The sequence below is a fragment of the Aulonocara sp. 'chitande type north' Nkhata Bay genome, linkage group LG1 (genome assembly GCF_057382095.1).
Source record: "Aulonocara sp. 'chitande type north' Nkhata Bay isolate Kocher_YH1m ecotype deep benthic linkage group LG1, A_spYH_male_GT1.1, whole genome shotgun sequence".
Taxonomy (NCBI): domain Eukaryota; kingdom Metazoa; phylum Chordata; class Actinopteri; order Cichliformes; family Cichlidae; genus Aulonocara; species Aulonocara sp. 'chitande type north' Nkhata Bay.
Genome location: NC_141344.1, coordinates 21285502 through 21313066, shown reverse-complemented (window position 1 = coordinate 21313066; position 27565 = coordinate 21285502). Strand labels below are relative to the sequence as shown.

Sequence of the window (27565 nt, the reverse complement as noted above, 5' to 3'; positions counted from 1 at the left end):
CAGGCCAATATAGACTGCAGAACAGCTGCTCAGATCCCGGGGAACTGCTGTTGGCACTGCAGTGTTATTAGCTGCCACCATGATTGTCCATTCACAGAGTCATTTAAGGAAAACTAAATTCACTGACAAAAATCATTGGTGTGATTTTAATTGTTAGAACTGCACTGACTACAGCGGTGTTTGTGTCTTTGTGCAAAAGCAATATTCCGGCATGTATGTGCGCAGGAATTTAATATGTGCACAGAAACCGTTATATGGCAGTGCCCAGAAAATAACCGTGCAAGTAAGCGGGTTAAAGACAAATATTAATAAAAGGAACATAGAAGAATATCTATCAGTGTATAGTTCCAAGATTTTATCTTAAATTTACTTGCATAACATATAGTAGCAACATGAGGGGCTAAAAAGAGCCATGCCAAAAATTGCAGTTCCCATTATGACCACTAGAGGCTGACATGTCAGTTCCCAAAGACTTTAAAAGGCTGAATTTTAAAGCTAAATTTAAAATGTTTTTAGCCTTTTGTCCTTTGATCTATCGTTGATCAGGATATTATTTTGATAGCCCACCTTTGTTTTATAAATATTTTATTAGACGTATGGCCACTTTGATTGACTGGTTGGTGTCGACATGCTAATAGTGCCTCGTAAAACATTTCTAATGCAGCTATCGATTCAGTTAACTCTTTGGTGAGTCAAATTCACATATTCATTTATATGTTACTTCGCACTAATCAGCAGGTTAACTGTCTATATGAAGCAAATATCTAATCTATTGATGGCTATGCTAGCCAAGCTTGCTAGCATTAGCATTTCACCTCCTTGTTCAAATACAGTCACTTTTGACTCCCAGGAGAGATGTCTGTGACCAAAATGCTAAAATTAAGACTTCAGAACAGAAGTTCATGAACCTATGGGCAATGTTGCCGTAGCTTCTGCCATATTTTGTATACAGTCTATAGTTAGCCCAGGTTAGGTCATTACTATTAGGCTGTAATTTCACAGAATACAAAGTTATCATCAAGTTCAGTTCAGGTCCCCCATCCAGGGACAGCACTTCATCTATGAATTGCTATAACTGGAATCACAATTTATATTTCTAATCACTACTATATCTATATAAAATATACCATATGGGAAATTAAGAAGCTAATTGTTACAAAGAGATGAACTGCATTTTTACAAACTGCCTGCATGCACTAAGATTTAAATTCTATATGGAATAGGCTTTGTGTTTTTTCCTTTGAACCTCTGCTCTGGAGAAGACTAGCGGGTCGCTTGGGTGTGAATGATGTGACGCTGTTTTATATTTGAATGACTAAATGTGACCTTTGAGATTAGAGGAGGAATTGCTTCTCGGGGGGGCTGAAGAGAGTCCCCGCTGCTATGAAGCTCATGTCCCTTTGATCCGTCTGTAATGAGACTAACACCAGGCGTTGTGGTCACTGAACACATTGACACACCACTGGAGAGCCGACAGCTCTGCTGCCTGGTACTAAAGGTTGCTGTGTGTGTTTATGCGTGCGTCCTCAGATACAATAGGGCCTGGGGACATGTAGTATATCTGCGGGGATTTACTATTTGACAGAGTACACTTTCTCATGCAGCAATTTGAAGTTAACATACTGCATGAATAATATATGCAAATGCCCAAATTTGTCTTGCCAATTAAGTGACAGTACGCTTGCAATGACACATATCAATATGTCTTATTTTCTCCTCACAAGGAAAGTTAAATCCATGAAAGAAAAGAGTTTCAGGTTATTTGTGTTGATCTAACCAAAGTTTTCACTTGACATGATGCCACACACTCAAGTTTGAGGGCATTCACTCTGACCTGAACACAACTGTGTTGAAACCCTGTCCTCTTAGACATCTTCAGAGATCCACTGAAGATCAATCATGACTGGGCCCATCCCCACGAGACCCTTAGTAACAGCCACTGATTGCTTTCTGCTGTGCAGGCCGTTAAGTGGAGTCTGGCAATGGGCTCTTGGACAACACTTAACAATCAATCAGAGGGCACAACCACTTCTCATTGCATTCCAGTTCTTCCCCCGCATTACAGACAAACAATAATTCAGGTGGACACGAGTGACTCTTAAGAATCACAGCCTGAGCATGCCCCATGATTTAGCTGGAGAGGGATACATCGGACCATCGACACAAACTTGAGTTGAAAGATTTACATAAACCCAGTGATTGAGGATACTGCTGACTTTTTACCCATTGTCACTTGGACTGTACTGACAGCATGAGTTTGATGGTTATCATGTGTGTTTGACTATCCAAGATTACCAGTTTTTTGACTTTGAGAATGGAACAATAAATCGCTGTTATGATTATCCCAAAACCACATCTCAGTACCAAGGTTATGAAACATATTTGTAAAAATCTTTCCTCTAAGGCTGCATTTCATACTTTTCCAAATACTTCACTGAAGTATCCTGTTACAAATAGCTTGAACCTTTTACGAGGCTAGCTGTTTACCAAGGACAAAATACACAAAAGTTGGGGAGTAAAATACAAGAATATTAACATCATGATAACGATAGCTTAGTGCTTTACCAGTGTAACTACATGTGCAGCTGAAAGTCTTCCATAAAAGCCTGGACTTAAAGTTTGCTTATTGATTAAGGATTCCATTGACTTAATGAACCTTCAACCTTCCATCAGTTGACTAGCCAATATATGCACTAATCTCTAAAACGGATGTCTGGCTGTGGTTCCTTTTAAATGAATTGATCTACTCAGCTCACCCCAAATGGGGAAATGGGCGAGTATTGATATGATTCTTGACTTAATGATGGATGTGGGAGATGGTAAAACACGAGCTACACGCGTCTGGTTGCTGTAGAGTAAGCGGAAATTCAGCGAAAAGTCTTACTGGTGCTCTTCAAAGAGAAAAGCAATATAATTTGTGTCGATGCCAGACACTCAGCTAACCTCTTTGAAACTTTTAAAGCATTAATATTCAAAATAAAAATCTCTTTACATTGCTTTGAATATGTTGGATCAATAACTATCTATATATTATATATCTATATATATATAGACCCCAAATGGTTTTTCTTTAGTTAATTTTCATTCCTCTTTATATGTGTAGCCTACAGATAAAGCAAAGAGCCCAAACTGTCATTAAAAGCCAATTCTTTCTCTGAAAGACAAAACCAATGTGAACGTGCCTTAACAACTCATCCCGACACGTAACATACCAACACTATGTGACAAATCGTCGGTATGTTACATGTTTGGGAGCATGAAAGCCGTTTGGAATGAATCTATACATGTAAATGTGTTTTACGCTCTGATCATGATTCACTTTGGAAAACATTGTTTGACAGGGTTATGGTTAAGGTTAGGGTTAGGGCTCGAATGGACCGCTGGAGCCTCTGCTCTAAGTGTGTGTTACCACCGTGAGCGGCGTTCTATTGGATTCAATTGAGAATCCGGAGCATCTCATAGGGACCTGAAAGGGTACCTTTAATGTTACTTTGAGACGCCTCGGGCCGTGACAAATCGTTGGTATGTTACGCGTTAACCTGCGTTTTATTCTAGTAACCAACAGGGGGCAGCTCGTTTGGTTGCAAAAAGAAATCAGATTGTACACTTCAGTTAATTTTATGTTTTTATGCTCTTAATTACTAGTTTTCAGTGTTATTTAATACAAAGGATGTTCATTTTGGAAATTGTGGTCCCAGTTGGAGTCACAAACAGCGATAATAATGGCCGCAGTATAAGCATGCACTGTTTCATGGTGTTCGGTCAGTTCCACCCCTTGCTCGTCATGTCTGGTTTGAAAACACCAAGATAGCAGTGATCAGTTTGAGGCTTCGAGATGGGGCCTTAATAACTAGTGTTTGCCATCACTGTGGTTATGAGTGAGACTCTAAAATCTGTCTTTGCTATGAAATAAAACAATCACGCCTACCTTCAAAAAAGCATCACAAGGATTTTGCATGACGTTCGGACTGCACGGTAAATATTTATTTGAACTGTGATTACGCCCAAGAAAGATTTCTGCATCCCTCCTCGCTGTGTTGCTTCACTGCGGAGAGAAAAGCTTAGGACAGAGGGTAGAACTTCTAACTGTTCACTTCCCGCAACAGAAAACCATTGTTCAATCTCTCCACAATAATAAGCGTGAGTGCCATGAATAATCACCAGCGTGTCAGCTAGCTGTATTGTGATCCTTAGCACTGGTGAGCCTCAGATGGCATCAAATAATTTTGTCTGTCTTCCCTCTGAGAGCTACGCAGCTGAGAATGTTTGATGTCCCTTCAGTTCATTTCAATCGCAGAAAGGCATTTTGAGAAAATTGAAACAACCCATTTCTTCCTCTGATCTTCTTCTGCTGTACATGGTTGTCAAAAGTGTTCAGCTTTTCTTTGACATGCGATAATGAGCCGGCTATCCAGGTCAAAGGCCCTTTAAATTTGATCTTTTATTTTATAAATGAATTTGTTATTTCTTATGAAGAAATAATAAGTCAACACATTTTCAAAGATTTGAAGATTTTAAATCCCACTCAAGAAGGAAATTATAATTAAGGAATGGAAATAGTTTCGTTGATGCACTGTAATTTTAAAATTAAACAAAATAAATAGCTTTTTAAATGTGAACATTTAATTATAGACCTTATGCTGTTTGTCTCTTCTCCTGATCCTTGTTCTCTGTTCGACTCATCAACAGTTTAGGTCGAAAAAAAGCAGTCAAAAAGGTCACTGAAAACCATTTTACATGTGATTTTTCTCTTTTAGTGGAAATACAACAAATTTTAATGTGCCAGTACACATGCTGCATCATTTAGCTCACTATCACAGGCAGCACACCACATGGCTGTCCCGTGGTCTTTCACAGAGACATTGATTTGTTGCTGTTGCAGCTCAGATCCTTCATCGAACCTTGTCTAAACTATGAATGTTGCAGACTGAAATGGTTACTATGTGATGCATGTGACGTAGGATATTACCCAAGAGGCACCAAACACACCTGCTCCTGCATACGAGGCCAAAAAACCCCCAAGTAAAAGCACACTAAGTCAGCTGTTGGCCATAAACCTTAAAGATGCATTAAAGTCAAGGTTGCACCTGGACTTCTGTTATTTAGTGAGGCAAAAGTTAGTTCACTTCCCATTCCCTGCATGATGATGATGCATGATTTTGAACTCTCGCTCTTACCTGGTGAGATGCACTGCACTGCAGGGATCGCTCTGGAGACCAAGGCCGAAACAATTTGAAGGTCATTTAGGTAGAAGAAGGCTCTTTGCGCCCAGAAAAAAAGCTCAAAGGCAGCATGGTGTGCAGTATTTGTAAGCCACTCTAGAAAAGTACACAGAGAAACTTCTCCTGGCAGGGCCCCGCTGTAACATAAAAGTAAACATCTTTGAAGTTCTTGCAGTGGTGAAGCACCTGGCTAAGCCAACTAGTAGCATTTTAATGTGAATATGGAGAAAAGAGCTCTGTAAGCAGATCCAGAAAGGGTCTGGTGCCCTGTTGTTAGAAGTTCATCATTAGTATTCAACAACTCCCGGCAAAACTCTCACTGTGGTGTAACCGACACATAACCGGATCATCATTCAAAATAATACCTAGGTAAGGTCAGCTACGAGCAAACTGTGATCTTTGGTTACCAGTAATTACTTGCAAATAGACAAATTATTCATATTATTGTCCAATTTATTTGTTTGTGGCATTGAGTTGTGACAGTGGTGCCAGGGTCTCTGCATAAAAGCTTCCCGGACGGTTTAGAAATAAGAAATTATTTGATCTAGTAGAGTACGATGCTACTGAGCATCGAGCCTACTGCTCCTCTACGGAGGACTGGTTAATGCATTTGTGCATTCTTAAATAATGTTCTTGGTTTGAGAGAAAGAATCAATGAATTGGCGGTGAACATACAGGCATTATATGCTCATTGTAAGGCTATTTGAAACAGCTGTGTGTGTGTGCGCGTGATTTTGGTTGTGTGAGTGTGTTTTCCAGTGAGGGCACGGTGAGGTACAAGCCCTGTTCACAGTGATGTCACGCAGACTCTCTGTAGACTGGCTGAGTAAGAGGAACAACAGAATTTCAGCTGGAGAGATCAATTATAGATAGAAGAAAATGAATGGGAAAAGTAATTTAATAAATTATTGACTTGATGTCTTATATCATGTACAAAAGCAAATGAAAAATTAGATTGTGCATTTGGATGAAGTTGGATTTAGAGAGCTTCAAAATTATATTTAATTAGACTATGAAAAAAAAGTGTCATGGGTATATGAAGTTTCACTGGGAAGGGTCAATTAATGATCACATTTGCAGCAAAAGCAAATGATGTGCCAACTAAGAGTGGGGCTGTCTGGATAGTCAAGGATTGGGTGGGGGTGGGGGTTTGAAAGAGTCCACACCACAGTGGTCTTCTGTCTTCCTTTTCTTGAGTCAAATGGACCGATTTGGAGGAAGTGCTTCTCTGCTCTGTAGGCTTTTTGCCGTTAAGAGCTCACTAGGTGCTAAAACAAAAGCACAGCTTTTGCATCTGACAACAGAGTGTTGTCACTTCGGCAGGTGGTCCTTGTAACTGTTTAAATGACAGTCTGTCTCAACTTTGTCATTTTTACTGCAGCTTTTCTATCTTCAGGTAATATTGCTCTCCTATCCTCTCATCCCCTTACTCTCATCATAGGAGAAAACACCTGTAATGTCTGTTATTTTCATTAAAACTGCATCTCCTCTATGTTTTCATTTTTTGTGGTTCTGATGGCCTGTGCACCTTGCGTGGTTAGTCTGAAAGTCCAAACCTGCCTCAACTAGCACACAATTCTTTTAAACACCAGCTATTTAAAAATCTGTGCAAATACTTCCTGCATTAAAAATATTTTTCAGACTCACTTATTCTTACTGAAGCTGTTGCATCGGAATAAACAGATCTGACCAATCAGACCACTGCGTTCTGCAACAGGTGCGCTGAAGCTCAAAACACGCACAGGTACTGAATATACAAAGAGCACAATAATACTATTTTACCTCAGATACATACTGCTCCTGGTCAATCAGCTCTCTGAAATTATTTCTCTGCCTCCTCAGATGTGGTCCCAACTCTGCCAGCAAGAGTTCAAATTGCCCCACTGACATCCTGAAATATGTACAAAAGTGGTCGCAATCCAGCTTCTACTCTTTGATTGATTGATTGATTGATTGGTAATTTATTTCAACATGTGAACAATATACAAGTACATTTAGAAAAGAAATGAGAGAAAAAAAATATACTATACAAATTACATACAAAAAAACATTCTGATTAATTTACATGTTGAAAGGGAGTGGGAAGAAGTATACACTTATTTAATCCCACCCCTGTCCCATAAATTATCAGTGAATATTTAGTCAGCTTCCTTACTGATATAATTTGTAATAAAAATAGTGAACAGATTTCTGATATACTATATACTATAATATCACATCATGAATTTTTTGTTTGTTTGTTTTTAAATAGAGACATTCACTTAATTTAAATATTTTCCTTTTCTTTATAGATCGAGAAGATCATATTTTTATAACTCTTTTTGAACAGTTTTATGTTTGGACATTGCTTTAATTCCATATTCAGTTTGTTCCATAGTTTCACTCCTTGAACAGAAACACAAAAGCCTTTTCTTGTAGTACGTACCTTCATTGTTTTGAAGTTACAAAAACCCCTTAAATTATAACTTCCTTCTTTCAAAAAAAACATACTCTGAATATTACCTGGCAGTTCTTTATTTTTTGCTTTGAATAGAATTTGTGCTGTTTGGAATTTCACTATATCGTCAATTTTCAATATTTCAGACTGCAAAAATAGTGAGTTTGTATGTTCCCTATAACCTGCATTGTGGATGATTCGAATTGCTTTCTTTTGAAGAGTAAAAAGTGAATGTAATGTGGTTTTATAGTTATTGCCCCAGACCTCTGCACAATAGCTTAAGTATGGTGAAACCAGTGAACAGTAGAGAATATGAAGTGATGTTCTGTCGAATACCTGTTTTGCCTTGTTTAGTACTGCAATGCTTCGTGATACTTTGGAATGAATATATCTTACGTGAGCTCTCCAGTTAAGTTTTTCATCTATTATTACCCCCAGAAATTTATTTTCACTGACTCTTTCAATATCAACACCATTTATTTGAATCTTTGCATTAGTATTTAAACTACTATTTCCAAATAACATAAGTTTAGATTTATTCAAATTTAATGATAATTTGTTTTTATCAAGCCAGAACTTTACTTTACTTATTTCATTAGTCATATCCTCCAATAAATTCTGCAGATCATCACCAGAGCAAAAAATGTTTGTATCGTCAGCAAAGAGAACCATTTTTAATACTTTGGACACTTTACAGATGTCGTTAATGTACAAGTTGAAGAATTTTGGACCCAAAACTGACCCTTGGGGTACACCACAAGCAATGTCCATACATAAGGAGCAACCACCATTTATTTTCACAAACTGCTTTCTGTCACTTAAATAACTCCAGACCCAATCTAAAACTACCCCTCTGACACCATAACGTTCCAGTTTTCTTATTAATATATCATGATCTATAGTGTCAAATGCCTTTGTCAAGTCTATGAATAACCCAGCCACATATTGCTTTTTGTCTATGGAATTTGTGATGTATTCTATTGAATCTAATAGTGCCGATGATGTTGATCTGCTTGATCTGAATCCGTACTGACTCTCAGTGAGTAGTTTATGTTTATCTATAAATTTTTCCAGTCTGTTTTTAAACAGTTTTTCAAGAACTTTTGAGAATTGAGGTAGTAAAGAGACAGGCCTGTAGTTTGTGAAATGGTGTTCGTTTCCAGATTTGTATAGAGGTATAACTTTTGCTATTTTCATTCTGTCTGGAAATCGACCAGTTTGAAATGATAAATTACAGATGTATGTAAATGGTTTTATAATAGCCTCAATGACTCTTTTAACCACTATCATATCAATATCATTACAATCCAAAGATTTGTGATTTTTACATTTTTTGACAATTTCAAGAACTTCATTTTCATCAACGGCTGTGAGAAACATAGAATATGGATTTCTGTCAATCAGTGTATCGGGTTTTTCCTGTGCTTTCCCAGGATGAGTGATTGTTCTTGCTAAATTTGGTCCAGCAGTTACAAAGAATTCATTGAGACTATTTGCCACAACATCCATATTGTATTCTTCATGGTCATTACAAATGAAATACTTGGGATAGTTCTTTTGTCCAGTCCCACATTTTATAACACTGTTCAGGATTTCCCATAATCTTTTATTATTATTTCTATTTATATCTAATTGCTTCTTATAGTATTCCTTTTTACTAAATCTAAGTATATTAGTTAACCTATTTTTATATCTTTTGTATCTGATTTCAGCATCTTTAGTTCTCGTTCTTAAGAACTCTCTGTATAGAGCATTTTTCTTTATACATGCATTTTGCAGACCTTTTTTTATCCATGGACAGTCCATATATTTCTGTTTCCTACTATATTGCTTTATTGGACAGTTGGTATTGTACAGTAATGTAAATATTCTAAGGAATTTATTATAAGCACTATTAACGTCCTGTTCCTGATATACTTCACCCCAGTTTTCCTTCAATAAATCTTTTTTAAATGCATTCATTCTTTCTTCTGTTCTTACTCGTCTGTACTCTTTTTTACTGTCCATTTTATTGATCTTGTAATTCCTATCATAGATTGTAAAAATTGGAAGATGGTCACTTATGTCGTTAATCAGGAGTCCACTTACAGTCTTATTTTCAATGTCATTTGCAAAAATGTTGTCTATGAGAGTTGCACAATGTGATGTAATCCTGGTAGGTCTAGTAATTTTAGGGAATAGATTCATACAGTGCATTGTGTTTATAAATTCCTCAGTGGTTTTATGTTTATTTGGGTTTAGCAAATCAATATTGAAGTCTCCACAAATGAAAACTTTTTTGCGAGCTATTTCAATAAATGTTTCTTCTATCCAGTCTTTAAATGTCTCAATACTACTACCTGGAGCTCTGTATATACAGCTAATGATTACATTTTTACTTTTTTCTTTACAAATTTCAACTGTAATACATTCTAGTACATTATCAATCACCATCGTCATCTTTTCCACCACATTAAATTTCAAGGATTTGTCCACATACAAGGCCACTCCTCCTCCTCCTTTGTTTCGCCTAGTTATAAATGTGAATTCATAACCCTCCAGTTCAAAGTCTGTTCCTTTTTCCATATTGATCCAAGTTTCTGATAAGGCAATGACACTAAATGGATGTGAAAACTGGTTAAGATATTCTTTGATATGACTAAAATTAGCATAGAGACTTCTACAGTTAAAGTGGATAATTGATAATTTATTCTCAGTTTTAATCCTCTGATTGTAGTCTTTATTTGTATAGTAGCAGCAATTGTTATTGTTAGATGAGAAAAAGTTGTTGTCTGGATCTATTTCATATTCCAAGTCGTGTGTATTGTGATCCATATAGTTAAATGTTTTCAGTTCCAATTGATCATATTCTGCAACTGTCTGACTGATGCAGCTGATTCTTCCAGATGTATCTGAGTTCTTCCTTCCAGTGTGTGTCATAAGTGAGTGTGTGGTTGTCTGTTACCTTGTTTGCCGTCCAGATCGTGTTGCTCACTGATATTTTTCGAGATCCGCCATATTTTTAATGGTCAGAACTTTGGCTTCCTCTGGTGATCCGTTTAGTTTAATGAATATTTTGCAGTTCGTCGTCCAAGTGCCTTGGATTTTTCCCAGCTTCTTAAGGTGTCGCGCTTTTTTGGCTATTTCAGCGTTGTGTTTGGTTAGATGTTCATTGATAAAGACATTAGATCCTTTTAATTTTCTTCCTTGTTTCAGCAGCGTAATCTTGTGCTTTCGATTTACAAACCTTAATATAATAGCCGGTATGTTGCCGTTCCTCCTGGGAAGAGGGTGGCATGCTTCGACAGAGTTACAGTCCAGGGCAATCCCTTTGGACCGCAGGAAAGCAGCCACCTGTTGTTCCGTGGAGCTAATGTCAAGCTCTCCAGGTTCCTCGTTGCTGTCAGCGGTCACCGCCTGAGCGTATGACCGGGGTTTAATATGGAGCCCAGTGATGATGACGTCGTTTATCCTGGAGTATTGTTCCAGGTCAGCGACCTTACTTTCCAGGTATGCAATCTTTTTATCTTTTTCGGCATTTTGGATGCGGAGGAGCTTTACCTCCTCCACAATTTCAATGATATTTTTCTGCTGCAACCTGATAGTAGAAATTTCCTCCATTATGAAGTCAAGGGACTTTTTAATGTCCTCGACTTCCTCAGCTGTCGGTGTCCTCTTCGGCCCCATTTTATCTGGTTACCCTGGTAGCAGGTTCGGTCAGCTGATTCCTCAGTCAGCTGTTAGCCTGGTAACGCGTTGGCTAGCCTGCAATTACCTCGTTAACTCCGTTAGTCCAGTCCAATATCCTGTATCAAAGTCGTAATCCAGACAGGGTTGTACCAAAAGTTCCAACAATGTGAGTAGTCTTTGCTCCAGAAATTGATGGCCAAATTTCAAAAATCCACAGGACACGATCAAAACACAACTTCCAAACAAATGGCAAACAGGAAGTGAAACAAATGGCCCAAACTGTTAAGTTCTCTCTGCTGCTGCTTTCTCGTGAGAATTGGACAAACCCAGAATCTCAGTTTTCTTGTTTAGAAACATCAGAACCAGCTCATTATTGCTTGATGTTGACTTCATCTTTTTTCACAGTGCATTTTTTGAGGACAAACTTTCCACAAAAACTAAACGAGCTGGGTGTGTAAATATATTACATGACAAGTTTGGATCTGAAAAATTCTAAATATCACGTTGTTTTTTTGCAATGCGCTCAATGAATAAAGGCCTTTATTTATAGTTTAGTTTGATCCAAACCAAGACCACCCGATTTGGCTGGATCAAGTATTTGGTCCATACATGTGGTCAGTGAGAGGTTTCACACTACTGGTTTTTGGTTTGGACCAAATGAATTAGCTGTAAAAGCACATGCAAATCCATGCTAAACGTCTAAACAGCTGCACTGATTAAAAAGGAACATGTTCCATTAGATGTGTGATTCCAAAACATGGCTAATTTACTTTGTAGACAAATGATACATGTTTTCAATATGAGCACATGATTCAGTTTTTCTGGGTTTGAATTTAGTGTGAACTTTAATTTGCAGTGCTGTTTCATTATTCCAAAGGACACATTCAACACTGAATTAAACATTGGGTTCAAGACTTCGAAAAAAGCAGATATGCTGGGTCGCCCAGCAGCCCCGGGAAAGTAAATACAGATTGTAATTAGGTGGAAAAACTCTAAAGTTGGATTTCACTTTCTCCTTTGCATGAACTGTGATGTGAAGAAGCCATGGGACAAATAGGAGGAGAGGGGAGGAGCAGTAGCGGGAGAAGCAAAGGAGGAGAGATGGGGGAACAAAGACTAATTTATGTGTGAGCTTCCATTGGTATCTCTGGGATGTTGTATCCCCTCAGATTGTGTCGCCCGGTGTCTGGAGAGGCAGAATGCAAATGGAGCCGGTTTCTAGGTGAAGTTGGGCACAGTCACAGGCCCGTGTTGGGACCTGGTTATGCAGTTGCTAAACAAGTGTTCTTTGTCATGGCGGGCCCCTGAGGCTGAGCCAAACGAATCCTATCATCTACAGTGTTGTGTTACTTAAGCAAAAATACTCAAGTTTGCAGCAAGTATTTATAAGATGAAAGAACCTCTTCGGGGAATGTCAGAATTAGTTATTTTTCCCCCAATTAATCTGTGTTGAGAGTATAGTTTCATGGTCCATGCATGGGTTCCCCGGTGGATTGGTTTGGTCTGCTGGGGTGTTATTTGCACAATAGTCAGTGTGTCAGAATTCATAGAATAAGGAATTGTTTATCTTCTTTTTATGTTTGCTGATATGAAACCAGTCCAGGAAGATCATTATCTAATAACAGACAAGCATCTTTATGAGAATGTGGACTGCTCTTTTTACCAGTGGATTTATTTTAGCAAGGAAAAAAAAAAGAATGTCTCCCAATTTGTTTCTCTTCTCTCCCCTTGCTTTTGCTAATCTAATAAATGCTCACACACTGACTAATACTAGGCCAGAGTCCTTGATGAATTAAGAAACACTGTGTTGACTAATTGACAAAATCATTGAAAAGTAAAGATAAAATCCTCACTGTAATTGAATGTGAAGCATCATTTATCTATAGATTTGTACCAGACTGCTTTATTGGATTGCTTTCCTGCGCCTGAAGTATGCTTTAGCAAATTGACCTAAATTCTTATGGGGAATATAAAAATCAGCTAAATTTACTTTCAAGTCCATGAGTTTTACAATCCCTCTAATCATGGAAGTTCAGTGCTTGAATTTCTCTTCATTGTTTGGAAAGGGGGGTAGGCTGCATGTCAACAGGCATTGCAGCAGCCCGGGAACAGAATGAGGTGCTAATAAAAAATGTGTGACTCTACTAATGAATCCGATTCTGCAATTCTGCAACTCAAGCACTTAATTATCATAAGACATTCACTAATGTGCTCATTCAAATGGGCAACACTTTGCTTGGAATAAACTGTATGGCTTAATGACTTGAGAAAAAGAGCCTGATGACATCCTGCTCTCTTATCAACACTTCCCCGAGACTGGCACGAGAGATGATGGGTGGATACGATCAAACTGGCCTGTAAATGAAGCCACTGCAATCACGGGTGTCTTAAGAGTTACTGAGATGCGCCATTTATCCGTGCGTGCTTTATATTTTTATACATTGATCTGGGTTTGTGTACAGATGAGGAAAGACAGACATCTAAATGGTATGTTACGCGAAGTTTAAGTGTAAGGAATTGAAGCCATTGCTTTTTGTTCTAACATCTGCTGGTGAAAGGAAATAAAATAAAAAAAACACAGCAGCAGCAGAGGGCCTTTTGCTCTGAGTTTGAAATAGGTCTACTTTGACAGCCAACGTCATTATGTCAGTATATGATCCATCCATTAGCTGCACCCTCAACTTTTGTGGCATTAATTGCTCTTTATGTTCATACACCTGCTTGTGCACATGTATGTGAGTGCTGCGTGTGAGTGGTGTGTGTGTGTATGTGAGTGGTGTGTGTGCCCACACATATTCACACAGGCTGTTCAGACAAGTAGAGGTGTAAAATTAAATCCCTCAGTGCAGTGGCATGCAGATGATGTGCTTCAATGGCCTAGCTGCTCTTTGCACCAGTGTAATTGAATAACCTACAGAAAAGTCATCACATTCCCACTTTGCTATTCCCTCTCTATGTAACATGTAAAAAGTCCTCTTGTAACTACCTGGGAGAGCAACCCATCAACAGCTGTTAGAGCTGACTTGAAGGTTAAATATTAGGAAGGAATCCAATTTCTCTTGTCTATTCAGCTCAGCGGTGTGTTAGATTGCAGCTGGACTGTGCTTACGGAGTGTGGGATATGAAGTGGGCTAATCAATCCCCTCTGCTTCATTCTCAAATTCCTCTCATATCAGGTCCCGGCCCCCGGGCAGGCCTTCTGCTTTCCGAAAGCCAATTCCACACGAAATAAGAACTGTGACCTGCAGCTAGAGGGTGAAGTTGAGTTTTCCCTTCATGATTAATCTCTTCTTGGGTGGTTTTCAGAAAAAAAGGAGAGGGGGAGGATAGAGAGAGAGGGTGAAAAAAAAATAAGAAAACATGCAAGTCGCTGCCTTGTGACCTGCGAGTTTTTTTCCTCTGAATGAGCCCGGTGCACTGGAGCCTGCTTATCTCCCGAGAGAAAGACAGAATTCATTTTTTGACAAGGTTTCATGTTGACATTGAGAAAATGAACTACCCGATTCTATGATTAAACCTGGGCTGTCATAATTGTCATCTGAACCTTGGCGACAATGAACATTTGAGTATTTTTTCTCTCTGTAGCTTCTTGTTTGTATATGTAGCGGCTCAAAAAATGGAGCTTTGATTCAAAGCTTAATAAAGTATAGCGCTTAAATCAGGGTCATATTGCTTTCATTTTGTCATGAGAGGATATTGACATCAAACTGTAGGTAAAACAAATATTATTCATTTACAGACTTTTTGCAACATTCCCTACCATTTGACTTTAAAAGAAATGCACTTGGTGTAGTGAAGAAACTGATGTTGCCTGACCTAAAACAAAGTGGCGTGCTCTTATTTTTGAGCAGATGGGCTGCCAGAGTTGAAGGGTAAAATGATATAACCTTAAAGTGCCAGTATCGCATTTTACAGGTTTTAATGGCATCTGTCACAAAGAGTGGACCTGTCAGACACTACTTTCATGCAGCTGAATTGCCCCTAATGGCTGTTTCTCCTGGTTCAGACCCACTTTTAGATGCAGAGTTTATGTCTGTCTAAGGAACAGGCACGTTAAAAGCATTCAGCTAGAATGAGACGGACCATCTTTTGGGCGTTTTTTTTTTTTGTTGTTGTTTTTTTGCTATTGTCCTTTGTTCCACGTTTTTGAGCTAGCTTATCATGTTTGTTAAGGGAAAACTCCCTTGAGGACAGCTATGACTTGAGTGTTAAATGGTCAACACTGAAAGCACCAGTGTAGAAGAAATGGTCTCACACTGGGACCCTAAAAAGGCCTCTGGAAATGTTTACATTTTTAATAGCATAATGATGATACTGCATCGAATGTACATGTACATCTACTCACTCATCCTGTAAATTTTTTAAGTGTGTAAACAGTACATTTGGGTTGAAAACCCCCCAACAAAAAACAGCCCATTTGCCCACATACCACCTACCAAACAAATTGGCTGAGAACAACAAAGTCCAATCTATGTCTGAATATCTCTTTGTTTGTGTGTTTTCCCTCTCCAGCAGGGCACTTATGAAAGTGTTCTTTTGCATCAGAGATAAGGTTTGCTGGCCCACTGGGAAGCAACTGAAAGTGGGTTTTAAAATATGTGGGAGACCATATTCCTACAGCTAGAAGTACCTCTGCGCCAGGCTAAACAGTGGGCACAGGCCTCAACACACACACTAATGGAAGAGTGAAGTAGCATACGGTGTAGGAGTGCAGATTTGGGCCCAGGTAAACAAGGCTCTACCCACTGTTGGTCTAAAGGCCTGTAAGTTATTCATTAAATATATGTCAGTGCTTTCTACTAATTCCCACGGTAACAGCCATATTGTGTTTTCTTTCTTTTTAATTTAAGGTGGCCTGCTTTCCAATTACACACATTAAAGATTGGTTATGATTGATTAAGTTTTTTAAAGCTGCAATAAAGATTTGCCTAAAAAGCTTTCACCTCATGGGATAATATTAAAACAAAACATTGAACTATAACATATAAAACAAAAGTTATAGTTTTTACAAGTTTTCCAAGTTTTCTAAGTTGAGTCTAATAAGAAGCTATGAGAGACATTAATTAAGCTCGACTTTTTCCGTCTGGTGCACAACTGAAGGGCAGTTGCGTTTGAAATAGCTTTACTTTGACACCCAAAGGTGCTCATATTCCTGCATTCAGCAAAAGTATCTCAATACCTTATGTGCAAAATAGTTATTTATAACTTGAAGGCAAATTAAACATAAATATGATGTTTGAGTTTTGAAAGTAGACCTATTTTTGAGATGTCCCACTCTTTCACATCCTCTAAAGTGGAACTGCAAGTTTTACATTAGGTAGGGAGCTCTGCGATGGAGGAAAGAAATCCAATTTACTTTAAGTCTCCGCGTGCAAGACAAGTCCGTAGCTCTTGTTGTGTTGTTATAAATCAGGTTAGAAGAAGAAATGTAAATAGTTATGTTGAGGAAATTGCTCAGAGTAATGTGTGAATAATTATTTATTTCTATTCAGTTTCTGTAACAGATTACTCAATTTTTACTGCTTTTTTTAAAAGTCTAAATTCCTTACCTGTGTCTCATATAACTTGCAAAAAAGTCTTTGTTTTATTGTAGTGGATCATTATATACTGCTGTCCTCATTTTGTTCTTTTATTGCTAAAAAAAAAAAAGGGGGGGAAATAGGAGCAGCAATTTATTGAAATGTACATAGAAATATAGTATATAAAGCAAAAATAACGTTTTTACAATTCTAACAACCTTAAAGGACAATATTTAGTATGATCTCCTTTATTCTAACACAGCCTGAACACTGTTAGGGAAACTTTCATGTAATTTCTTTAAGTAGTATTCAGGAATGGTTCACCAGGCTCCTTGAAGGACATTCAAAGCTCTTCTTTAGATGTTGGCTGCCTTTTGTTCTGTTCTCTGTCAAGATGATCCCACACTGCTTCAGTAATGTTGAGCTCCAGGCCCTGGGGAAGAAAACCCATGACTGATAGCGTTCATTGTGTGTTTTACCATCCAGGTAATGCTTTTATTGAGGTGGCAGTTTGTTTGGGATCATTGTCAGTTGTTGGCAAAAAAAACCCAAAAACCATGACATTGATACTGTGGTCAGCAGTGTTGGGGAGTAACGGAATACATGTACCGCCGTTACGTATTTAAAATACAAAATATGAGTAACTGTATTCCGTTACAGTTACCGTTTAAAAAGGTGGTATTCAGAATACAGTTACTTTGTTGAAATAAATGGATTACACTGCGGTACTTTCCTGTTTCATTTTGTCGCGGGTCAGGACTGTTTGGGTTTTGTTTGACAGCTATGTTCTGTTGTTCCAGGCGGCAGCGTTATGGTTGCCATGGTTACAGGGCGACGCTCTCTCTCTTTCTCTGCGACTGTGTGTTTCCTGGGTGAGAGAGCGCCTTTTCGTTGTTGTTGTTGTTGTGCTAAGCTAACAGGCAGAATGTTACAAGCATAGCTCTAAAGAATGTAGCATCATGGGCAGTGTAGTCCGTGTTGCAGGGAGAATGGACTGCCATACACGTTATGGGTCTGTGAGCGCGAGGAGGGAGAAAAGGGGGAGTGGAAAGGTACGAGTTGTCATCGAGGAAAAACGGGAGCTGGAAGCATGTAAATATAATAATAACCACTGCAGCCAAGAAGAGTGCCTGAGCCCAGATGTAAGTAAGCTATTAAGACTGGACTGTAGACCGTGTTCGTGTTTTCCTCCGAAAACAATAAGTTCTGTTGGAGCAGCCTTTCAACGCCTCTCTCTGTCTCTCGCAAGAAAAGTTGACCCACACAACAAAGTAAAGCTAGTTTTCGGCTACGAGCCGACAGGGACCCCGCTGTATTAGTCAGAGGTCCCTTTACTACAGTTCGGAGTCGCGGACCTTTCAGTAACAGTAATAAATCACACAGCAGTAGTACATTCACGTTGTTGTAAAAAGCATGATAATATATTAAGTAATCCAAAGTATTCAGAATACGTTACTGTCATTGAGTAACGTAACGGAATACGTTACAGAATACATTTTGGGGCATGTATTCTGTATTCTGTAATGGAATACATTTTAAAAGTAACCTTCCCAACACTGGTGGTCAGTGGTTGAGGATATCCTGAACTTTGCTGGTTTTGTCGCTATTAGCTGCTGTTAGCCTCTGTTAGCTACTGTTAGCCTCTGTTAGCTGCTGTTAGCCTCTGCTAGCTCCTGTTTTTCAATGTTTGTGAAACTTTCTTTAAAGTGAATCTAACATTGTTGGACTTGGACGCTTACAGACATGTTGTGACAATGTTCATCTGAGGTAAAATGTCATTTTTAGGACACTTGAGCCTAACATTAACTCACATGGCATAATCATAGCTTAGTTGTCATCATTGTCAGCTGTCGGGAGATGTGTGGGTCACATATCTAATCTGCTGAAAATAAGTAACTGCAACAATATCAGGAAAAAAATAAGTATGTTTATGCACATCCTTGTGTTTTTGAACCCTGATGTCAGTTGACATGGAATGGAATCATTCCATGTCAGCATTCTCCATGAATCATTCTTCAGTAAGTTTATACGAACGCATCTGTTGCATTCGTTGAAAAAATACAATTAGACACTGATCAGTGTATATCTACGGGTACAGAATTCTTTTTTTGTTAAATAATCTAAGAAAATGACTGAACTTTAAGGACAAACTGCACACTATTCCTATATATGGCAAGTTTTCAGCTAATAGATCTCTGGAAATCACCTTGCTGGTGCAAAAGTACTATTTTATGCCTGTCAAACTGTGTTATCTTGGAGATGTTTTGTAGATTCAACAAAGAAAATAATGTGTTTTTGTGACAGGCTGCTAGTAAAAAAGTACCTAAAGATACAGTTTATCAACCCTGGAGTTAGGCACTTCTTGGGTTCCTTTTTTATGCTTGAATGATTCATGACTTAGCAAACAAATAGACAAAATAGACAAAGAGAACAAGGGTACAACGACTGGACGGAAAATGAGTGAAACAGCAGCAAATGTCTAGAGGAAGCTTTTGGAAGACCTTTAGAAAGCTTGGAGAACTGTTGCTCAAGACTACTTTAAAAAGAAATGAAAAGAAATGATGTCTCCTTGGAAGCAATGAAAGACTTTTTAAGACTGGCCATTAACAAAATTCATGCATACTGTAAGTCATTAGCGTATATTTGTAAAGTTCAATATAGTATCATGTCAATATCAATATGATGTCTCAATGAGCTGAAAGGAGATCCAATGGCAACAGAGTAAAACAAAACAAACCACAACACAAAGAGAAACAGTGGAACAATGCTATAATGTTGACCAGTGCACTGAAGACAAATTTAAATCTGAAGTTCCACATTATAAGTCACTTCTGTTATTTTAATCTAAACAGGGAATTATTTATAGCCACTGAAACTGTCGTAACCTCTTAATAAAATATATTTGTTTAGAGATTTGTTTGTCCTCTAACAGCAATGGCTGGCATTCTCAGTTATTATGGTAAAAATTGAGTTTTAATCTAGCTCTCCATTTTGGTAAGTATGCTTCAGAGTGTAGGCACATATTCATAACCTTTCTGCACAAGCAGCATAAAACTTTAGCTCCACTCCTTAATGATGCGATGATGATGATGTGGAAGACTGACACTTTGTCAGATGGTTTTACCGCAACGGTGAGGGTGCAGAGTGTGAGATGCAGCCACAGTCCCTCTCACCTCATTGTCCTTTTGCAGGATGGAGGATGGAGTGCCGATGCCCTCTCTTTGCACCAGCTACAACTGTCATCTCAAGCTCATTCAGAGCTCCGCAGCACTTAGGCCCCATTTGCTTTTAAGGATGTCTGACAGGACAGCAGCCACGTATGATCAAACTTTACTTTCACTGTGCACTTGTGACAGTTCATTGAGAGAGGCTCTAATGTGCTGTCAGCAGTCCTCTTCACTCAGCTGCCTTGATTTACCTTCCCCATCTGTCTCAGTCAAACAGCACTAAGTTGAGAATGATTGGAAGGAAGGTGGCCTGTTAATTCCACACCCTTGAATTTAGTAAGAAACTCCCTTCACCTGAACAAAAATGGTATTTCTTCATATAATACTTATTCTAATTACATTGTTTGTGAAATAGTGTGCTTGATTTCTAGCCTTGGCCTGTTCCTGTTTAAATATGTAGGAAAAGACTAATCTGTGACTTCCACTTCACATACTTCCAGGAACACTTTAGCAGTAGCTTTGATTATAGATGGGTTTTGCATCGTAAATATTTTATTAGTTTAGCTCCTAACAGCAGATAGGATGGTTTTGAATTGTGAACTTAAAGCTGCGCTAATCAATATTTATGCATAAATATTATTGAGGGTGAAGGGGGTCACTCGTGGGGATGAACGCACAGGGAATTATCACCCGACTCTACGGCAGCTATCTGTGGCACACTTTAGCATCTTTCGGCGTATTGTTTTGATTTTCTGACCCGTATCTTTGCAGTTTTGGTTCACTCTCACAGCCCTCGTCAACATTAACTTTCACAAGCAAGTATTTTTAGATAAAAGCTCTAAAAGCCTGCTGTATGCTATCTGCTCAGCACTAAGCACCAGGCTGACAAAGTTCCCAGCTGGTGAACACACTGGAGTGTTTACCAGCTTAAGACCCAAATATTTTGCTCAGGAGGCAAAACAAAGTGAATGTTGGACCTCCATTCGCCTAGCGGTTAGGAACACATCCTAATGTTGCTGTGTAATAGCTGCATGTATAAATTAGCAATTGTTTGTTGGTAGGCTCTCTAGATCAGCTTCAAAGGTAGATGTTATATAGCTTTCTGGTGTTTACCGTTTCTCTGTGCTGCCCCCAGATGGGCTAAAAACCCACATGTCAACACAATTTTAGGTGAAAATTTATTTCAGTAGCTCAGCTGTAATTGAAAGTAAAGTGACCCAAAGTGCAATGCAACATGAGGAAACAGCATTGGGAACTTATGTGATTATTTAAAGTGCTTTTTTAATTTTTTTTGTTGCCATAAAAGAACAACAACAAAAAAAAAGAGCACCAACTTGAAAATATTTGGCTTCTGAATGCTTTAATTAATAAAGTATAGTTTCTTCTATTGGAATTTTGTTCAAAGAATACACATGTACTCCTACCAAACCGTGCAAAACCTTGCTTATAAGTGTCCAGCTGTCTGTACAGTAATTAGCCTCAATAATGAGATGGACGAGTACTTACAAGTACCGTGTTTCCTCCTGTGAGTTGGAGCACTGGTAAATTCATTTTTACCATAAGTGTTTTATAGCTGTTATATGTGTTAGTTGTTGAGTGGCTATTGAAACATCAAAATAAATGTGTCCAATTTCATCCTACGATATCACCCCATTGCTTTTTATTCAGTTTAAATTACAGGATGTGAACAAAGCAACTCCACCCCTCTCTGCCATTATTCCAGTGATTACTATGTCCAGAACCATTCAGTGTAAAACGGAGACACTAGCAGTAAGTACAGCTCCTTTTAAATGTTTCTCACGTAATGATTTACTGCACTTGATGAACTGCACCAAAGAGAAGGGAGAGAGGGATCGCTCTGTGTTTGTAAGCTTCAAGACCTCTCTGTCACTTTAGCTCGCTGTAGTGCTCATCAAAAGATGATAATGTTTCTGTTCATTTCATTCTAAGGTCTTCATTCTGGTCTTTTATGATTTAAGCTGCATTTTTGCAGAAGTGGCTGCTTTTACAAGCTGAAATACAAGACTCATGAAAGCCTAATAAATGTGAAAATGAATGACATTTCTTTCTCTCTGTGTTCCTCTTTCTGCTTTGATCATACCATCCCATGACATATCCATCGCCGGCATTCAGCTCCTCCAGGAGTGGGCATAGCCTAATTGGTGCTACGAGGAATAAATCAAAGCAGGAAGTAGGACTTGTTCCAAACAGAGCTCATAATGTACTAAAAAAAAACCTCTTGTGTTTCCTGCAACTGTCCACTGAGTTTACGTGTCACCTCATGTAACGTTTTTCCAACGCTGCTGCAGCTGATGTATGGCTGTTAAAGAGTGCCTGTGATTCAACATTACACAGCCATCCTGTGGGTACCTGTGCTGCTCTCTTGGTCCTTATTCTAATCTTATTTAACAGTCTCTGCCTGACATGCAATTCAATGCAGGCCCCCAGATTGGAGAGTTTCCAAACAATCCTGAGCTCACCCAAGCTTGGAATTGGTTTTCCGTGGAACATCTCCCTCCTCCCTTTGGGCACTTTACCAATTTGACCAAATTTGTTCCATCACTGGTTCTAAGTACCAGAAGTGTTTTCTGCCCACACTTGGACTCGTTTCTGCAATTTGCACATTCTTTGCAGAACATTAACAGCTTTGTCAGGGGCTGAGCTAACGGCTGTTATGGCATGGGGGCCCATGTTTCAGAGGCAAAGAATTTTTACAAAACATTAGGAAGAAATCTGTTCCTATCCTATCCCACAGCTTTAATATGCAAGGCAGGTCTGTCTTATTTAGCATCCATAAGCAGCAATAAATTGCACTGGACTGCAATGTAGTTACAAGCAGCTATGAGGATGTTTAAAAATGCATTTAAAATCATATGTCTCTCCTTTAGGAGATATATTTAACTACTGAACAAATGGGTAATCTGTGGCTGATAACACTGTGCAAGAAAGCTGCAGTGTGTGCAGAGGCTTTATAGCAATAGTTTATCTTAATCCTAAATTCAATTCAGGTTTATTTACATATCACCAATTCACAACAACAGTGGCGTCAAGGTGCTTCACACTATGATGTGAAGACCCTACAGTACTGAAGAAAACCCCAACAATCACACGACCCTCTCTGAGCAAACACTGCAATGGTGGGAATGAAAAAACTCCCCTTTAATAGGACAAAACCTCCAGCAGAAACAGACTCAAATTTATATCATCATATTTATATTAAATTTACATTACCTAAACCACGCTAACTGTTGAGCCTATCCCAGTTGCCTATCCCATTTGTAATGGGATGAGAAGCGTAGTACACTCTGGACTTGTTGCCAGTCTGTTGCAGAGCTAATGCAAGAAAGCCTAAAGCCAATTTAAAATCACCAATTAATCTAACTGTGAGAGGAAGTGAATTTGAACCCAGGACTTTCTTGATGTAAGGTGACATCAAAACAAGAAAACTCCTTACCATGCATGGAGGCTTTTACCCCAAATCCAGCACCCTGAGACTGTACGGTAAGCAGACGGAAGGAGGCTGAAGACCACTGAGTGTCAGAACCACTATCAAGAAACAACTAAGATCAAAGAGTACATCAGGAACATGGTCACAACCAATCGTGTGTTTAGCGAATGCCTCAAGCAGCAGAAGCTCAAGAAAGAAAAGGAGGGAGAAGAGAAACCATCATGGAAGGACAGGCTCCTGCATGGCATGTACCACCAGCAGACAGAAGAAGTGGCTGATACTGAGAAATCCCACCAACGGCTGGACAAATCAAGGACATAACAGCAGGGTGCAAGATGCTAACCGACACAGCATACATGGAACACCATAACCAAGTGGCTGCCTTAGTATAAAGGAATGTGTGCTGAGTATGCCCCAGAAGTCTCCAAGTCGAAATGGCATATACTGTCAAGGGTGGTTGAGAGTGACCGAGCCAAGACCCTGTGGGGCTTCCAGATACAAACGGCAAACTTTTGCATTACATATTTGCATATTCTTTAGTGTGTCCTTTATCTAAGTTGTTTTAATTTAATCAAATCCTGTCAATCAAATGCCTGCTTATATGTGGAGTTTCTATTACTATGCTAATATTATTAGAGTTATTAATCTGCTGAACTTTGTTTTTGTATGCAAATGTGACCCTTGAGTCACAGATGGAGGCTAAAACCTGGGTGTCACTTTTTGACAGTAAGGCCATCCTCATGCTGCTCTGACCCACCTGTTAAATGACTGAGTCAAAAAAAGGAGAGTTTGCTCCGCAGGAACATTATCTGAACTGGTGTATTTTTACTCTAAGTTGAGATAAATGTGCTATGCCACAGAGGCATCTGTCCAGTTGGCGCATACTGGGAATACAATGGACCACTAAAAGTTGATATACTGTAATGGGCTCAGATAATTAGAGTTATAAAATTCTCCATAAATGCCCCATTGAGATCAAGAGTATTAGATTATGCCCACAGAAATGCACGCCCACTGCATTTTTTAATTTAAGGGATGAGTGTTAGCAGAAATATCATTTAGCCATGTGATCACATTGGAGGTGTACATACAGATAAAAACCGGGATGCTTCATAAAGCACTACTTTAGAGTTGGGTGATAAGTGCTTGAATTATAAGTCAGCTAATTTGACCGAGTGATTCTAAACTTTCTGGCAATTCAGAGGCATGAGCTGCTTCAGGCTCCAAAAGTAATTAACAAAAACTTAAAATAATTTGAGCTAATTCTTTTCTAGCTATCTGGTAGAAAATGATGCATTACTGTATATTTTGATTATGAGTGGAAAGAACGCCTTTATCTGCTAACTGAATACCTAATGCTTAGCCCGCTTCTTTAAAGGCGCTGCTCCGGGGGATATTTGCAGTGTGCGTTTTCCCTCCCTCGTTTCATTTGCGACTATCCTCTTTACATACACAATTCAAATCAAAACACTTTGTCATTACATGTCAGTCTTCACCTGCAGCTAACAGCATCTCCGCTTTCTCTGCATGGATATACTCATTATGATAAAGACTAAATAAACTGTGTTGGAGTTGCTTTTATACTGACACATCTTTACCTCTGGTTTTTATTGAAAGAAAAACTCAAAGCTGATGCTTGAAATGAAAAAGGTCCCGTAGATGTTATGAGATGCATAACAATTTAAATGTCACATTTTGTTCATGGGGTAATTGTTTTGTTTTAATTTCCCAAAAATGATTTATCTTTGCCCAGAATTTGTTTATGTTTGATTTGAGCTCAGCTGAATTATGTACACAGCAGCATATGAGTTTGGTATCAATTTATTTGTGTAATTCTGCAGGACTTGTGTGATTCTGGCCTGCCGCACTATAGCAGCCCCACCTCCTCTGCACTGCTGGTTCCCTGTGAAAGCACAGGGAGGAGAGACTGAGAGATTGAGAGCTGGTCCTATTTAATGTCCTCTGATGGGCTCAGCCTGTTCTTTATCTCCCTCTGCATCATACTGCTCTGAGTGGCTGTAATAGCATAATAGACTCATCTGTATTTGTTTTTAGACCATTGACTTGAAACCTTGTTGATACATGTATTTCAACAAATGCAGGTAAAGGATGTGTTCTACTGCCACATAAGAAATAGTATTCTTCCAAAAGAAAAAAAACAATCAATCAGTCTATCAAAATAGATAAAGAACAGCTTTGTTCATCTTATTGTGTGTGTTTTAGTGTAATGAATTTACAGTTTTCATATATCTGGCCACTGCAGTTATGATGTTGCAGAGCCAATGAGCAACTGATGCCAACTGTATGCATGAAACAAGTGGTTAGACTGCATGAAATGGACATCCTGTGCAAGTAATTTACTGCCATTCACAATTTAATATGATCAGTTCCTATAGTATGGTACTGTAATATGTACTGTAATAAATAAAGCCTTTATGTGTGTAACTTGTTGCTAACTAAAGACTGGCAAATAAATATTTCAGACACGCCAGTTTTGTAGATGTTTGACATTTTGCTGTCATGGCGTTTACTTTGTTGGTTAAAGCTAGACAATAAGATCAATACCGTGCTTGTGTATTGCATGTTTGGACCTACTTACAAAATAGGATTACCATAACATAAGATGATAAGTGGCCATATTAGCAGAAATTAACTGGACTGTTTTTTTTTCTTTCTTTAGTGGTAAACCACAGTGATATTTGAGGAAAAAATGGAGACAAACAATGGATAAAGGCACCTGTATTTTTAAAGTACCTATTTTGTAAATGCAGTAAGTTGCAGGAGGATTTTAAAAAAAATGCTGAATTTTACTTTTCATAGCATTAGCAACCTAAAACATTCTCCTTTGCTCTTCTAGGTAATGCAGCGCCGTATCCAGCTGGACGGGGCTATGTAAATGCAATGCATATGCATGTAACTGCTGTGCCACCCAGCCCAGTATCCCCGCAGCCTTTTAGTGAGGATGTCATCTTCACTTCCTTGGGATATAGATGCCCAAGTCAACACAGCAAACCCTACTTAAAATCTAAGCATATTCAGGCCAGTGGAAGATAACAGGGCTGCACATGAGACCTGTGTTAATGTCTTCTGAAGGGCACTGGGATAAACAGGCACTTGTCTACGTGGTAGAAGGAGGGGTTGTCAGATGGAGGAAAAGTAGGGCTGGGGATGGGAGATAGCCAGATTCTTCTAGGCAACTACAATGCAGCTGAATCCCCCTCCCCACTTCATCTTCGTCTTTCTCCACCCAACTTTCGGGCCCCAGTCACTCTTATATTGTTTTGTATGAAGGCCAGTGTCCTTATTTATGATTTTTTCTTTTCTTTTTTTTGTTCAATGTGTGTGCAGGGAGACTCCAGTGGTGGTGAAGTTGCCATGACTTTCATTAAAGCCGAGGCTGAATGAAATATGGATGTGGAGGGAGTGAATTAGAGTGATGGAATGGGCCAAATATTGCCTTCGTGGTGTCTGTGCAATATTGTCTTGAGGGGATAGATACTCAGGCCTGAGGAAGGTAAAACCCCTCTCTAAGTTCAGTGAATTCATCAGCAGGCCAGAGAGGTTTGCCTCCATGCAATGTTGATGGCCGTTGTGCTTCAAAGTGTCTCGTTGCAAGAGAATAACAACAGAAACAGTGAAAATATCCCTACCCTTTTACCTGTAATGAGGGTCGGGCCTTAACGAGCAAACTCACTTCAATGTTATGTCAACAAATGTATTATGTGGCATTTCAATATCAGTAACACTCAGATAAAAATTATTTTGTATTAATTTAAAGAATAGTGCTGTCAGTGTTAATCTCATTAAAACAGCGTTAATGCCATAACTGCATTAACGCGGCAAATCTCTGTTAGCGAGTTAACGCGGATCGCCCCGTGCGAGGGCTGCACGGTGTCAACGTGTTAGCACAGTTAGCTAATGCGTTAGTGCCCTGCAGCCCCTAGCACGGGGCAATCCGCGTTAACTAGCTAACGGACATTTGCCGGATTAATGCAGTTATGGCGTTAACACCGTTGTAACAAGATCAACGCTGACAGCACTATTAAATATATAAGTCTGAAAAAAAGGCAGAGTCATTCATAAATTTGACACATTTTTCCTCA

At 38.8% G+C, this 27565-nt stretch overlaps 1 protein-coding gene and 1 long non-coding RNA gene across 3 annotated transcripts; one reads left to right on the top strand and one right to left on the bottom strand.

Moving 5' to 3' along the window:
* The first annotated feature begins 553 nt into the window (after positions 1-553).
* On the top strand, positions 554-27091 carry LOC147339042 (uncharacterized). Of its 2 annotated transcripts, none has more exons than XR_015130227.1 (3): positions 554-687; positions 26143-26232; positions 26320-27091. It is a non-coding gene; the product is annotated as an uncharacterized LOC147339042 (long non-coding RNA). The 2 variants fall into 2 exon arrangements; XR_015130226.1 differs by lacking the exon at positions 554-687 and adding an exon at positions 21692-21784.
* On the bottom strand, positions 9455-11429 carry LOC147339043 (uncharacterized). The gene has a single exon (XM_086287963.1). It carries the CDS (start codon positions 11323-11325, stop codon positions 10630-10632), a length of 696 nt encoding a protein of 231 aa, XP_086144089.1. The 5' UTR covers positions 11326-11429; the 3' UTR covers positions 9455-10629.
* Positions 27092-27565: the final 474 nt, after the last annotated feature.

Bases quoted from the DNA above. Each gene is read 5' to 3' on its own strand.
- LOC147339043 (XM_086287963.1), bottom strand. From the start codon at position 11,325: ATGGGGCCGAAGAGGACACCGACAGCTGAGGAAGTCGAGGACATTAAA.